General features: G+C 31.4%; 9 protein-coding genes across 9 annotated transcripts; 5 read left to right on the top strand and 4 right to left on the bottom strand.

Annotated features, from left to right (window-relative positions):
* Nucleotides 1-300: 300 nt before the first annotated feature.
* Nucleotides 301-1629, top strand: GO595_002105 (serine/threonine-protein kinase 3; the record flags this gene model as incomplete). The annotated part of the gene is made up of 1 exon (XM_067914978.1): nt 301-1629. The coding sequence occupies one exon, from the start codon at nt 301-303 to the stop codon at nt 1627-1629; it is 1329 nt and encodes a 442-aa protein (XP_067777791.1).
* A 180-nt stretch (nt 1630-1809) lies between these two features.
* Nucleotides 1810-2364, top strand: GO595_002104 (nucleotide exchange factor GrpE; the record flags this gene model as incomplete). The annotated part of the gene is made up of 1 exon (XM_067914977.1): nt 1810-2364. One exon carries the CDS (start codon nt 1810-1812, stop codon nt 2362-2364), a length of 555 nt encoding a protein of 184 aa, XP_067777790.1.
* A 3867-nt stretch (nt 2365-6231) lies between these two features.
* On the top strand, nt 6232-6870 carry GO595_002103 (uncharacterized protein; the record flags this gene model as incomplete). The annotated part of the gene is made up of 1 exon (XM_067914976.1): nt 6232-6870. The coding sequence occupies one exon, from the start codon at nt 6232-6234 to the stop codon at nt 6868-6870; it is 639 nt and encodes a 212-aa protein (XP_067777789.1).
* A 621-nt stretch (nt 6871-7491) lies between these two features.
* On the bottom strand, nt 7492-8211 carry GO595_002102 (uncharacterized protein; the record flags this gene model as incomplete). Its single annotated transcript, XM_067914975.1, has 1 exon — nt 7492-8211. The coding sequence occupies one exon, from the start codon at nt 8209-8211 to the stop codon at nt 7492-7494; it is 720 nt and encodes a 239-aa protein (XP_067777788.1).
* A 69-nt stretch (nt 8212-8280) lies between these two features.
* Nucleotides 8281-9111, bottom strand: GO595_002101 (uncharacterized protein; the record flags this gene model as incomplete). The annotated part of the gene is made up of 1 exon (XM_067914974.1): nt 8281-9111. The coding sequence occupies one exon, from the start codon at nt 9109-9111 to the stop codon at nt 8281-8283; it is 831 nt and encodes a 276-aa protein (XP_067777787.1).
* Nucleotides 9112-9627: 516 nt separating this feature from the next.
* On the top strand, nt 9628-9993 carry GO595_002100 (uncharacterized protein; the record flags this gene model as incomplete). Its single annotated transcript, XM_067914973.1, has 1 exon — nt 9628-9993. The coding sequence occupies one exon, from the start codon at nt 9628-9630 to the stop codon at nt 9991-9993; it is 366 nt and encodes a 121-aa protein (XP_067777786.1).
* Nucleotides 9994-10023: 30 nt separating this feature from the next.
* On the bottom strand, nt 10024-12081 carry GO595_002099 (antigen; the record flags this gene model as incomplete). The annotated part of the gene is made up of 1 exon (XM_067914972.1): nt 10024-12081. One exon carries the CDS (start codon nt 12079-12081, stop codon nt 10024-10026), a length of 2058 nt encoding a protein of 685 aa, XP_067777785.1.
* A 613-nt stretch (nt 12082-12694) lies between these two features.
* Nucleotides 12695-13039, top strand: GO595_002098 (uncharacterized protein; the record flags this gene model as incomplete). The annotated part of the gene is made up of 1 exon (XM_067914971.1): nt 12695-13039. One exon carries the CDS (start codon nt 12695-12697, stop codon nt 13037-13039), a length of 345 nt encoding a protein of 114 aa, XP_067777784.1.
* Nucleotides 13040-13075: 36 nt separating this feature from the next.
* On the bottom strand, nt 13076-13783 carry GO595_002097 (uncharacterized protein; the record flags this gene model as incomplete). Its single annotated transcript, XM_067914970.1, has 1 exon — nt 13076-13783. The coding sequence occupies one exon, from the start codon at nt 13781-13783 to the stop codon at nt 13076-13078; it is 708 nt and encodes a 235-aa protein (XP_067777783.1).
* Nucleotides 13784-14614: the final 831 nt, after the last annotated feature.

Below are 14614 nucleotides of genomic sequence, written 5' to 3'. Positions count from 1 at the left end.
TTAAATGATCATTTAATTTAACTTCAATTTCTTTTTGTTCTTAAAATAATTTAGCTTCTTCTCAGAGTTGTTTATGATCTCGTGTAATTTATGTAAAAATAAAGAATATTAATAATTTGATAACTGAATTTAAAAAATCAAATTGAAGTTTTAAATATTTTTTTCAAAAGATATTTCGGACGGCTTGTATGTGATTATTTTTTTTTAATGCTTTCTATATATTGATAAATGTGGAAAAGAATTTCATGAAAACGCCAATAAAAAGTGCCGGTCCTATCGTCCCTGGTTTTTCATATTTAAATGAACCAAGAGCATGGAACGAAAGATGATTACGACCTTTTAAATGCTGTTGGCAAAGGGGCTTATGGGACTGTATATAAAGCCTTTGATAAGCAAAAAAACAGAACAGTAGCTGTTAAAATCATTGATTTAGAATCTGATTGGCTTCCACTTTTATCGGAAGTTAACATGGTTGTTGATCTTTCCCATGAAACCATTGTCAACTATTTTGATTGGTTCTTTGAAAGTGGGAAGTTATGGCTTGTGATGGAGTATTGCGATGGTGGCTCATTATCTGATATAATGCGAGTCCTCAGGCGTCCACTTAACGAAATGGAACTTAGTGCAGTTCTATATGGTGTACTTAAATCACTTGAATATGTTCATTCAAAGAATCGTGTACATCGTGACATTAAATCAGGCAATCTTCTTCTTACATCCAAAGGAGAGATCAAGCTTTGTGACTTTGGTGTCTCAGCCCAACTAGATTCATCATTATCAAGTAAGACATCCACAAGAATTGGCTCTCCATATTGGATGGCCCCGGAAGTTATTATGTCAGTTGGCCACAACACCAAAGCCGATATCTGGTCCTTAGGTATTACAGCTCTTGAGCTTATTACTGGACATCCTCCATTAGATAATTTCCCACCGTTAGTTGCTATACTCAAAATCCCACAAAATCCACCACCAGAAGCCCCAACAGAGAGCTCAGAAGACTTTAAAGACTTTATTCGCACCGCTTTAAACAAAGATCCAGAATTGAGGCCAACAGCGAAGGAATTACTTACACACAAATTCATCACCAAGTACAACAACAACAAACGCCATGACATTATCCATGATTTAGTTACACAATATAAAGATGCATTAGAAAATGAGGAAGACGACAACGAATATAACGAAGAAGAAGAAGAAGAGGAAGAGGAAGAAGAACTTGACGAAGAAGAAGACGGATTCTCGTTAGGCTTGACACAACAAGAGGTATCGACAATCTTATTTTCAGATTCAACATTTTGCGACATGGGTACTATGGTCGTGCAAGAACAGGACAAGCCTGCGAACTCAGGACTGTCTGATTGGAAGCCAGATTTCATCGATTCGCCGATGAATGGAAATGAGAATAAATTAAGAATGGCGCAAAAGAGAAACTTCCAACACTTTAAGGACAACGACCTAAAGATAATGTTGGACAGTGTGAAGAAATTAGCGTTAAGTGAACTGGCTGCGAAGAAAATCCCAGAAAATGTGATAAGAGAAAATTATGAAGATGTTAGAGCAGGTATTGTAAAAGAACTTCAAATAAGAAACCCAGGGAAATACAGTGATGATTATGAGGTATTAAAATAAAAACACAAAAAAATTTGGTGATAATAAAAAGTGAAGTGAATTTAACTTTTTCTGTTGGTTGATAGAAAATTCAATGGATTATGTTATGAAAAATTGTGTATCGTTTTATCGTAAATGGCCGTTGGTAAATTTTATCTACTGCAAAAGTAAAAAATGCTTACAACAATTTCAACTAAATCAATGTTCACTTTGAGAAACCTCGAAAAAGCTGCTGAAAATATTATAAAAGAAGAAGTAACTCCTGAAATTCAAAATAATAAAATTGAGGAAGAAAAAGATAAGAAACAACCAACAATTGAAGAACTCCAAAAAGAACTAAAAGAAGCTAATAATCGTAATTTATACTTGTTGGCTGATTTCGAAAATGCAAGAAGAAGATTCCAAAAGTTATCGGTCGAATTAGAAAATACAGCAATATCAACAATGGCTAAGCAACTTCTTCCGGTTGCAGATAACATTAGACGCGTTCAGGATTCTGGGAAAAAACAAACAGTTGAATCAATTCTTGAAGCTGTTGGTATCATAGATTCAGAATTACACAACGTATTCAACGTTTTTAAGATAGAAAGAATGTCATCTAAAGGTGCTAAGTTTAATCCTGAATTCCATGATGCAGTTGCCACAATTCCTCCACCAAAAGGCGTTGAATCCGGCCATATTGTCGACGTTGTCACAGAGGGATACACTCTTGCAGGGAAATTACTTCGTGCTGCAAAAGTTGTAGTTGCAAAATAAAAAATAAAAATTTATTTTCACTCTTATATTCATGTGCTAGTAAAATATACTTAATAATGCACAAATTCGGTGTATTATTATTTAGATATTTAAGAACAAAATAAACTGTTTTTATGTAGTTGCTTTTGTAAATTATTTAAAACTAAAAGAAAAAATTTATATGAAAAAACTTTATACACTCAATGTATACAATCGATATATATCTTTTTAATTGTTGAAGTATTTACTTTCTTTTGCAAATCAATTCAAAAATATAAATGACTTTATTTAAAAACTTTATAGATATTGAAAATACATATTCAAACTATACTCATATGAATTACTATAATTATATAATATCAATCGAAAAATTTCAATAAATATATCTCAAAATTATTATCATATTAACCTTGGTTTTTTTTTTTCAGGGGATTGATATCATGCGTAAATTAGAACCACATGAATAAATTCATTATTAATTTCATAAATATATGCCTAAAACAGTTAAAAAAATATCTAAAAATGCTAGATTTATAATTTTGGTACTAATGAAATACATGTTTACCTAGTACAAATTTATACAATTAAAAATAAATATGTTCTTCTCATATATTCTCAACACATTTATCTTGATAAAATTTTTGTATTTTAATTATGAAATTTGTTTTTCATTATAAAACATTTTGACATATTATTTCGTTTATTAACAAAGTTAAGTTTTAAAGAAAATCTGAAACTATTTATATGTTTATTATATGATTATCTTCATCAAAATCATTGGCAAATGGATCTTCGTTAATATTATTATAATCTTTGAAATTAATGCTAATTTCTGTTTGGTGTTCATATTCTTCATTCGATTCATATTTAATATCACTTATTTCATTGTTATTATGTCGGTGAATTACATATACAAAAATTAATACAAAAATAATTATTATTACAATAATACAAATAACTATAACTATAACTATTGTTATTGTTGATGATTTGTTTTCATTTTGTGTTTCTTGATATTGGATATTAGTGAAAAAATCGGAATAATATTCGAAATATGATTTATATATAAATTGTATATTCGTAATAAATAATTTGCGTTATAACATAACGTTGAACTGAATCTATCATCGTAAATATTTGCGTATTCGTGATAAACGATTTATTAATAACAAACAATGTCATGAACGAAATAGAAAATGTTAATAAATATGAATGCGAATATATCGTTCTTAAATAATATAACTCTATAAATGTATTCGAATATGTTAATGTTTGTGATGATGTAAATGTATTCGAATTAGTAAATGTATTTGAGAAAGTGTTTGGCTCTGAGAATATATTTGATTCTATAAATGATTTTGTAGATGTTGATGGAATTTTGTATGTTTTTATTTCGCCAGCATTATTGGATTTATCTATAATTGCAATATGGAAATACATTTGATTTAAGATATGTTCTGTTTTCAATTTGATGTAATTATTTGTTGTTTCATATCTTAATTCTTCTTCATCACATTCCATTTTATTGTCAATTACATATTTAAATTTTGTAATCATAAGCTATAACTTTATAATTATATTCAATTCCATTATCATTTTCTTCAAACGAAAGTAAATTATTATTTGGATCAATTATAATATTTGTTATTTGTGGATTAGTATTACATTGAGCATAATGATAATCATGAAAATGATTATCTATTGTTCTTTGCTTTAAATAGAAAATAATATTTGCAAGAAGTTTTATCTCTATATCTTCTGCTTCACAATTCGCATGCCCTGCTTGTATTAATGCAGCTTCTTGACTTGTGGAATAATATATACACTTAAAAATGGAAAAAGTATTTGTGCAAAAGATTATGAATTAAAATAATATTAGAACTTGCTGTTACTTTTCCCATTGAAGCAGCTGTTTCAAACACAAATTGATGTAAATTCGAATTTTTTGTTTGAATATTCTCTATGTTCAAGTATAGTACCGTAAATATATCCTGTAAAAATTAGATTGTACAACCATTGAATAGGTGGCTTGCAGTATCGAATTTAATTTTTTTCAAGACTCAAAGTTACAAGTTAAAATGAGCAATAACATATATGCTTATGATTTTCAAATAAAACACATAATAATTCAATACCTCTTGTTCAAGAAGTAATTTCAGATGCTTCAATAAGTGCTATGTACAATATTTAAAAAAAATATCATATTTAAAGATTCTGGTTATGTACCACAACTTTTTCTTTTGTGTAAATGATAACGATAGCAACCCCCTGAATTTCACAACGTTACAAAGGGAACTTGATCGAGCAAACCTTCCACAAAACCACAAGATATAAACCACACAAAATTCTATGCTTAATTTCTATCGTACCCTCATGGGTGTGGGAACTTCCTGGGAAGTAAATGAGCACAAATGTTAAAGACATTCAACTGGGAAGATCCATCTTCAAACACTATTGAAGTTATCAAGAAGGAAGCGGAAATAATGGGAATTCAGCTTCCATCAAGATTAAGAAAACAACAAATGCTTCAATATGTAATTAATCATAAGCAAAGTGAAAAAAAGCGTTTGGTAACTGAGGCAAAATCAGCCAAAAACCAAAGAGCTACATCTCCATGTACGAACATAATTTTCCAACCTGAAAAGGTTATATTTTATTCAAGTTCTCTACTTTCAGCATCAAAGCAAGCTGAGGTTCCAAAAAGTAATGAGTCAATTTCTAGGAGATCTCCAACACCTAGTTTTAAACCAAATTTGACCACAAGTAGAAACAAAATATTATATGCGGTAATATTCACTTTCATCTGCATTGTTGCTTTCCCTCCTTTATTGCCCATAGCTTTTATTTTGTTTTTATCATTTTGGATTTATTCATCCTCAGCAAAACCTAAGTTGTAATTAATAAACAATCATTAATTTTCCAAAAATATGATGTATGTTTTTAAAACCAGTCTAAGTTTACTCAGTGTTTGTCCATAAAAATCTGATGTTTGTTTAATTCAGTCCCGGACCTGACACCAAAAAACACAATTAGACATAAAAAATGTACACAAAAATAACGTGCGACTAAATTAACGTTCGTCAGTAAGCAATTTTGTGGAAACAAAATGATGCAAAACTTGTTTTTTTACAATTACAGTAATGCCAAGAGACAAAACAAAAGAGTATCTTAGGGCAGTGCTAAATCCTCGTAATTTGTTCTGGAACATCATCCAGGATGGTGAGATATCTTATGTGCAATTTAGGTAGGTTCGGCAGAAAAGGCTGAAGAATCTGATAGCCTTCTATTCACATTCTGAAAGTGCACTCTACCATCTGAAAGTGGCACCTGGAATGATAAAATTGGAACAGGATTCGAGCCCAAACCCGGATTTAGCGGTTTTTTGAATCAATTTCAACACAAAAAACAAACTGTCGTTATAAAAAGACTATAAGTATTCAATCTGTTTCTTGTTCTGACGCTGGCACAACTTTTTCACAAAATATGTATCGTTTTCAACTGAATCATTCTTTTTGTTAGGTACCTATGCGTATGCGTTGCATCACTGATGGAAAAAGAGGAAAACCAGTAACATCAATTGCGTTTTGCTGCTTAGATTGTAATCCAAACGTTGTCATTTGCAAAGAATGTTCAATCAATTGCCACAAAGGACATTCAATTACCACTTGCCCGGAACAAACTTTTACATGAGGTTGCTACAATGGATTTTGTGGATCTCCTTGCACGATTTCAACCAAAAAACCACCGGTTTGTTTAACAATTGCAAAGGATGGCAAAGCATTTCGTTCAAAATCATATAAATGCATTGATTGTAATCCTGACGTATATATATGCAAAGCCTGCGCTGAGACATGCCACGTCGGACATAATATACAAGCAGATCATATTATGGTTTTTAAGTGCGGATGTTCTGGAGGACAATGTAAATCTCAATGTAAAATTGCTATTTGCCCACCAATGCAACAGAAACAAGAAAAGGAAAAAGAAGAGATATTACCAAATAATCCCGAAATTGAAGAGAACCAAAAACAAGAAGAGTTACTCAAAATGAAACAACGCGAAGAGCAAAAAAGAAAGCAAGCTGAACTATTACGACAAAAACAAAAGCAAAATCAGCAGATGCAGCAACAAATGCCTCCAAAACAATCTTCATATCAACCTCAAACCCGACCACCACAGTCCCAGAGACCACAGTGTTCTTATCCAGGATGCCAAAAAGCTGCGTATGGCACAACGCCATTTTGTGATCACCATCGCTGCAAATTCCCAACGCAAATTAATCCATGCAAAAATCCGATCTATGATGAGCAAACAAGCTTTTGCGCCCGACATAAATGTCGTCTTTGTAACAAGAGAGTATATGACACGCGCACATTATATTGTTTCGATCATAAGTGTACAGACTGCAGTGAGGCGAGAATGAAGGGATTTCGTTTATGTGCTAGCCACAAATGTTCAGTTCCTAAATGTCAAGGCAGGAAATATAGGTCTGAATACTGCTATCAACACAAGAAACAGTTTAAATAGATTTTCACATCAATATTTGTGAGAATGAATAAAGTTTTCAAATATTTTAAATTATTTCACTAATGAAAATGAAATGTAATGTTTTCAAATGTGTTGGATAAAAAGGATTTTGTATATTTGTTTGTTCATTGTTTTGTTCGCCTGACCACTTGATTTCTTGTGGAGGGAATTCGGGATAGAGTGAGAGTTCTCTTGATATACAGGGCGTGGCTTTTTGCCCATTAACATGTTTTTACTTTTTTGAAATTTCTAAAAAAATTTATATTTTGTACTTTTTAAAATTTAAAATTATTAATGAAATAGTCTTTATTTTACACCTAGTTTTAGATATTTTTAGCATATATCAAGAGGTTATAGTTTTACGATGTAAAGATGAAATAACATTTAATTATAATAAATGTTTTGGCATTTGGGTTAATATAACTTCATTTGGTAATCAAAATTTAGTTGATCAAAAACAAGATATTATTAGAAACACTTATGAAATTTACCTTTTAAACTTAACTTATATATCATCATAATATTAAATATAAAAATTTGTTGGACAAAGTTCAAAACATTTCTAAATATTTTACATTTTGCGCAAAGATTAATAAGAATTTTTTTTGTAATTTATTTTTTTTATTCTTGTGTTTCCACATTAACAATTTGTATTTGTGAGTCGATACTCTGTAACCAATTCCTTAGTACGTCATCATCGCTCAACAGGAAATTTCTTTGATGTCCCGACATTTTCTTAATTCTCTTCATATACGCATCGATGTTAGTGTATCCCATATTCATTATCTTGTTCATCAGCTGCTGCTTTAAATTCTGATTGTCTTGAATCTTTTGTTTGTACATTGAAACTCCAACTTGGCGGCCATTGTTTGTCAAGTAGATGGACATGCGAATGCAGCTCTGCGCTTCTTCGGGCGTGGAGAACTTAACGAAGCAGACATGCTCTTGGGAGTTAATGTGCGTGGAGACAACTTTGCCATATTGCGAGAAAATGTGCTCCAGTGTACCAGCTTTAATGTTAAAATAGCCTTTGATGTAGACATTCGAGCCATCATTAAGATCTGCACGTGCAGCTTTGGGGCGCTTTGGCTTTTGAGATTGTTGTTGTTGTTGTTTGGGATTGGGATTTTGTTGATCCTTTTTGTGATTTTGACCTTGGATTTTGCTTTTAATGGGATTTCGCTGTTTTTGATCACGTGGATTTGGACCTTGAAATTGAGGATTTTGACCTTGAAATTGAGGATTTGGACCTTGAAACTGTGGATTTATACCTTGAAATTGAGGATTTATAAATTGAAATTGAGAATTTTGACCTTGAAATTGAGGATTTATACAAATCATCTGCAAAAACACCAGTTTTTCAAGCTGAAATCAATGAATATACAATTTTTTTAACGAGTTAATAACCAATTAGCAATGTTCTCTCAGAATTTTTTTCTTCTTATTCAAACTTTGTATTTGTAAATTAACATTTTCTACGTTCCGAGCGCTTCTCGCATGTTTTCCTATAGCTGTTGATACTGCGTTCAAGATCCTTTCATGTACAATATCGTTTTCATTTGGCACCGCTGTTGTAGCAGAAATAATTGCGTTTAATTGATTTTCAAGACTTTTAATTCTTGCTGCTCCTTCGTCAGCAATTCCTTTATTTATGTTTATAATTTTCTCGATATCACTACTTAATTCATCTGTTTCTTGCACTAAATCATTTTCTTTTCGTTGCAAAATGTTATCTTTTTCTTTCATATGACTTACACGAACTAAATTCTTTCGTTCGATTTCGCGTACTCTACTTCTTACAATATTGCATTGTTCAGATGCATCATTTCGAATCTTATCTCTTTCATTAAGCGATTTTTCACTTAAAAATGTGAGGTTCGATTTGGATTTCTCTTGAATTTCTTCGTATTTTTTCTCAAGTTTTTTTAATTGTTCTGATTTCTTCCGAACTAAATCATCATAATTGTTCCGAAGTTCATTAGTCTTATTGGTTAAGGAAGAAAGTTGCTGGTCAATCATTTGATGTGTGCTATGGTTATGAGATTTAAAATCAGAAGAAAACTTTTCCCATTGTTCATTATCTTCACTTATACTTTTTAGATCTTCTTCAAAGACTCGGTCTTGAAGACGTTGAAGGTAAATCCATTTTTCCCGAATTTTTTTTTGTGCTTTGAGGAATTTGGAATCAGAATCACAAACAAGTTTTGGTTCTTCTTGTGGTAGATTTTGTTCTAATGACATGTGATAATCTGTGCTGGGAATATTTGAAGGAACATATGGAAGAAGTCTTGATATTTCAGATTGTAATTTTCGAACTTGAAAAGCAAGTTCTGCGTTTTTTAATTCCATTATAAGACATTCTTCTTTCGTTCTCAAAATTTGTAAGTTTCCTTTTCTTAAAATTTTTTTTAAGTTCATTAATTCCTGAGATTTTTGAATTGCTACTTGATCAAGATGTATTGCTAAATCCCAAGATTCACCTAAGCTATCAATTTTATAAAGGATATCTTCTTTTTCTTGCGCAAAGTTTTCTTCTGTTGCATCGAAATATCCCCAAAAGTCCATTTCTCTTAACGTACAAAAACGACACTTTTCCCTCGAACTTTTTTAACTACGTTACAAAGGGAATTGACAAGCTCAAAAAGTGTCTGATTTTATTTCAGCGGTTTATCTTCCGGGCGATTTGTTTGACGTTGGCGGGCAAATTGGCGCCATAATTCTGAAATTGAAAACGGCTTCGTTTGATTTATTTTTCAGATGTTCGAAGGGATCGACGAAGTTTTTGGTATATTTGATCATAAGGCTAATGCTCAAGACAATAAGCAGCAAACACAGCTAAATGATTTCGATTATAATATTCAATCTCCTTTAAGTTATCCTGCTGAAGGTCCATCAATCAACGAAGAAATCAATGGAATAATATCATTTGAAGATGTAATGTCTAACTATGAACAATATATTGATGCAGAAGCACATTCACTTTTATCGAAGAAAAAAAATTGTAATCGATTTAAAGTTGCCCCAAAAGTTTTCAAACCTTTTGTTTCATTAGAATCATGTGAAACAGTTATCCATCAAATTCAAGCAACTCTTCATCTTCAACATTTAAGGAAGTCCAAATAATAATATCGTTTACTATTTCTCATAATTTCATTATTTCTTATCTGACATTACTGATGGTTGTCTAACAGGTGGAAGTGATGATCTAACTCCTCCTTTTAATCCTCTTCTTGCTAGTTTTGCTTTTTCTTCCAATGCCTTTAAATCGATTCCCAAATTTTCAGCCAATGATTTAATTTGCTTATTATCTTTTTTCCTTAAATCCGCCGTAGATATTAAACCATTTTGTAACATATCTTTTTCTCTTTCGAGTTGATTTCTCATTAATTGAGAATCGTTTGTCAACTTAATTTTCATTTGTTCTTTCTGTGCTATCATTCTAATTCTGTTTTCGTATTGTTTTTGTGTCTCAAGAGTTTCCGATTCCTTTCTTTTTAATAATCTGTTTGCGACCATTTTTCTTTCTTCTCTTTTTATTTGTTGTTCGATTGCAATTCTTTTTCTTCTCATTGCTTCTTCTTCTATTTTTTCTTGATAATATTTTGTAGATTTCTGTTCCTTATTTCTAAAATCTTCAAGTTTCTTCTTCTCTTTTTCTTGATATTTTGTTACACGAATTTCTTGACTTTGTAATTGTTTCTTTTCATTCTCTTGTTTTTGTTTCTCTAATTCTTGTCTTCTTTTGATTTGGATTTGTCGATATGTTTCTTCTTGACGTTGATTCTTTACATTAGTTTTAATTCGTTTCTCTTCGATTTTCCGTTGTTGATTTTGTTGTATCGCTGCTAATCGTGCAACACGTTCTTGTTCTGCAATTCGCGCTTTTTCTTTTAGTGCTTCTTGTTTCTTTTGCTTCTGTAATGCTAATGCGACTTCTCGTTCTTGGATTTGCTTCTGTAATTCGTCATATTCTTTACGACGTTTTTCTTCTTGTTGTTGATGAAAGATTTGTGCATCAATACTTTTACGTTGTCTTTCTTGCTCGATTTCTTTATAATGTTGTTTCTTCTTTTCTTCAACTTCGCGTTTATGTTGAAGAAATCGTTTTTCTTGTTCTTCCTCTTCTTTTTTCCTTTTCTCATATTTCTTCTTGTTCTCTATGTCAGCAAGTTCTAATTCTTTCATACGTTCGAGTTGTCGTTGCTTTTCTTTACGCGCTTTTTCTCGAACTGCTTTTTCATGTTCGATTTTCTTTTGTTGTTCTGCTTCTCTTTGATCGATTCCTTCTTGAATCATTTCCTTTTCGATTAACATCGCAAGAATTATTTGTTCAGCTTCTCTTTTGTTTTGTTCTTTTATTCGTGACATTCGTTCGCGTTCTAAACGAGCGAATTCTTTTGTTCTTTGTGTCATTTCTTCGATCTTTGCATCGCGTATTACATAATCTGTTCGTGATGGTGGAAGTTTAGAAATTCGATCGCGTTCATTTCGTACATCTTCTGCAGTACGATCTGCTCTTTCGATAAGTTGTTGACGTACGACATCTTTTAATGACTTATCACGTGTATAACGCATTAAGTCATTTTCGGTTGGATAAAAAAGTTCTTCTAATGAAACGCCTAAATTACGAATCGCTTGATTGGTAAGTGGATCAGTAAAACGTCGGCGATTATTAGGGTCATAATTATCTATAGAAATTCCTCTGGATTGATAATGAGTATAATTATCATCGGAATCATCAGATGCATGTTGAGCATTTGGTACATCTGTCTCAAATACGCTTTTGTTAGTTCGTGAACTACTTTTGGATTTACTTGAGCTTTTGCTTTCATTATCGGATGTTATTTGTCCTTTTGGTGATGATTTAATATTTATTTTTGGTGGTTTTGGATTTGCTTTGTTTGATTTTGCAAGTTTTGATGATGGTGAATCTTCATTTTTTGGTACTTTTGGAGCAGTTTCATTTGCTTTGAGATCTATTTTTGGAGGTTTTATGTCGTTTTTATTTGCATTTTGTCGTTCTACTTCTTTATTTGATGATGTTGAGTTTTCATCTTTTTGTTCTTTACGTGAGGTTTCTTGTTTGTTTAAGCTATGGTCAATTTTAGGGGATGATAAATCGTTTTTATTAGAATTTTTTTGTAATGCTTCTTTATCTGAAGATAGTGAATCTTCATCTTTTTGCTCTTTTTGGGGAGTTTCTTGTTCCATTGTTTTAAGATCGATTTTTAGAGGTTTTGTATCTTTTTTATTTGATTTTTGTTGTTTGGTTTCTTTATCTGATGATATAGAACTTTCAACTTTTTGTTCTTTACCAAAACTATTTTTGGTGTCTTCTTTTTTGCTTTCTTGTATAAGGGAATTGCTGCTGCTAAAAATTTCATGTGAAGAAAATTCATTTTTATCTTTTTTGACTATTTGAATTTGGAGTTTTTCTTGATCATAAATTTCATTTTGATCTTCTTTCTGTTCTTTGTCTTTAGTATTTTTTGTAATACCTGGAGTAGCATCTTTTTTTGCCTGTATTTTTTCTGATAAACTCGAAGAAAAAATTGAATCCTCGTTGTCTATGTCTGTGTTAGTTTCTTTTTTTGAACTACTGCTCGAAGAACTTTCATGTTTATGTGATTCAATTTTTTTTTTATCAGAATGTGAGTTATCTTTTTTATCCGAAACTGCATTTTCATGATCACTATTATCTGTATTTTTCTGTGTGTTATCTTTATTTTGTTTTTGATCTTCTTCTGTTTCCCCGCTCATTGGGGTTTAACGTGTTTTTAAACGGTCGATTAAAGGTCTGTCATCCGTTTATTATTTTCATAAAATGCAGCCCATTGATTCAAGTCCACCTGATATTCAGCAACTTCGTGCTGAAGTAGACAAAGTAATGCAATCAGTGCGTGAATTTGATGAGCAAATTGATGAAAGAAATACCCAACGTCTACTTCTTATTCAACAATTAAAAGAACTTCTTCCAGAAGATCAATTCCAAAAGTTCGAAAAAATAATCACACAAACAATTGAAGCAGTGAAACCAGCACCGGATCCATCAACTTTACCACCTTTAGAGATTGATGAACAAAATCCACTTGAAAGTCTCAGGAAAATCCGTTGTCAAATTGCGCAAGAAGTTTGTCAAGTTATGGGCGTTGAACCACCACATGTCTAAATTCATTTTGATTTAAAAATTTTTTTTAATGAATTTTTATATCGAGAAACTAAGCTCTGTTGCAAATTCTGGAGGATATGACTCTACGAAAACTTTCATTCCAAATGGTTTAAGTTCTTCTGAAACAGCTTTTGCCAAATTAGCTCCAGTCATTTCTGGACCTTCTTTATATATCTTATCAACCTCCAAAGCAAACAAAGATTCCGCAGTTGAGTCGAATTGTTGAACGCTTTTCTTAGCAGGGTCAGGATATGGTGCCATAATCAAAACACCAGAACGTTTAAGTCCTAATTTAGAAGGTGTCCATTCATTTGGATTATTCACACCATCCATCAAGAAGCATATCCTACTTTCAGGATCTTTTGAATTGAACAAATCACCAATTAATTGTGAATCTGCATATCCATCTTTCATTTGGATTTGAGCTGGTTGGTTGTTAAACTTCTGATCAATTACAGTTGCAACAGAAAATATAAACAAATATTCAGAAACACGTGTAACAAAATGTTGCATTATATCTATAAACTCGTCTGTTGTTGGATCAATGATATAATAAATCTTAAGCTCCATATAGTGTGCTAGCTTCCCCATTTTGAGAGCAGCTTTTGGCGATTGTTGACCTTTATGTGTTTTCATGTTGATAAATATTAAAGCAACTCTTTCAAGACTAGTTGGGAGTTTACTTAATGAAAACTTTCGAAGGTCATGACCAATTGCAGCTAGATTGACTAATGGATTTGCCATTTAGTATTTATGCCTTAACGTATTGTATATCATGCACCACTTTTTGTATAAACTTGTTGAAATTGAATACAGATAAACCGTTTATACTGAAATGGAAATGGAAGAAAAAAGAAAAAAGAAAAAAGAAAAAAGCTATGTGATTTATGTGTTTGGAAATCGTGGAAAAAATTCATTAGTTAGCCAACTCATATATAAAAAGCTCCCAGCAACATATCCCGTTGATCATGATTATCCAACGTATTTTTTAACTGTAGATGGCAAAGAAGCAAAACTTGAATTTTTTGTACAAGAAAGTATGGAATTTAAAGCATTCCGAGACAAAATTTATGGAGATTGTGATGGATTTGTTGCTGTTTATCCTATTGATGATCAACAATTATATTATTTTAAAAAAGTTGAATCTCAATGCATGAATCTCATTGAAACAAGAAATGAACTTGGCAAGAATACTCCTCTTGTCATTTGTGGAAATAGATGTGATCTCGAAGAACAACGTATTGTCAGCCAAGCTGAGGGCCTAGATCTTGCACAAAGAACTGGTGCAGAATTCTTCGAAACTTCGGCAAAAATGAATATAAATATAGAAGAAGCATTTTCTACTGTTGTAAGATTGATTAGAAAAGATAGCAAAAAGAGAAAAGAAAAGAAAAAAGAAAAAGAGGTATGTATTACATATTAAACTAGTAAATTTAATTAAAATCTATCTTATTTGCGATCATAATCTTCTTATATAATATTGATATTCGAATAAGATATAAGCAAAAATTAAAGCTAAATAAAGCGTATCTAATGATGAGATGCATTTTCTTTGTATTAGAAGATTCAAAACTG

Source organism: Histomonas meleagridis (genome assembly GCF_020186115.1).
Source record: "Histomonas meleagridis strain 2922-C6/04-10x chromosome Unknown contig_16, whole genome shotgun sequence".
Classification (NCBI taxonomy): domain Eukaryota; phylum Parabasalia; order Tritrichomonadida; family Dientamoebidae; genus Histomonas; species Histomonas meleagridis.
The sequence above is the reverse complement of the archived record's forward strand: the minus strand, read 5'-3'. Positions and strand labels throughout refer to the sequence as shown.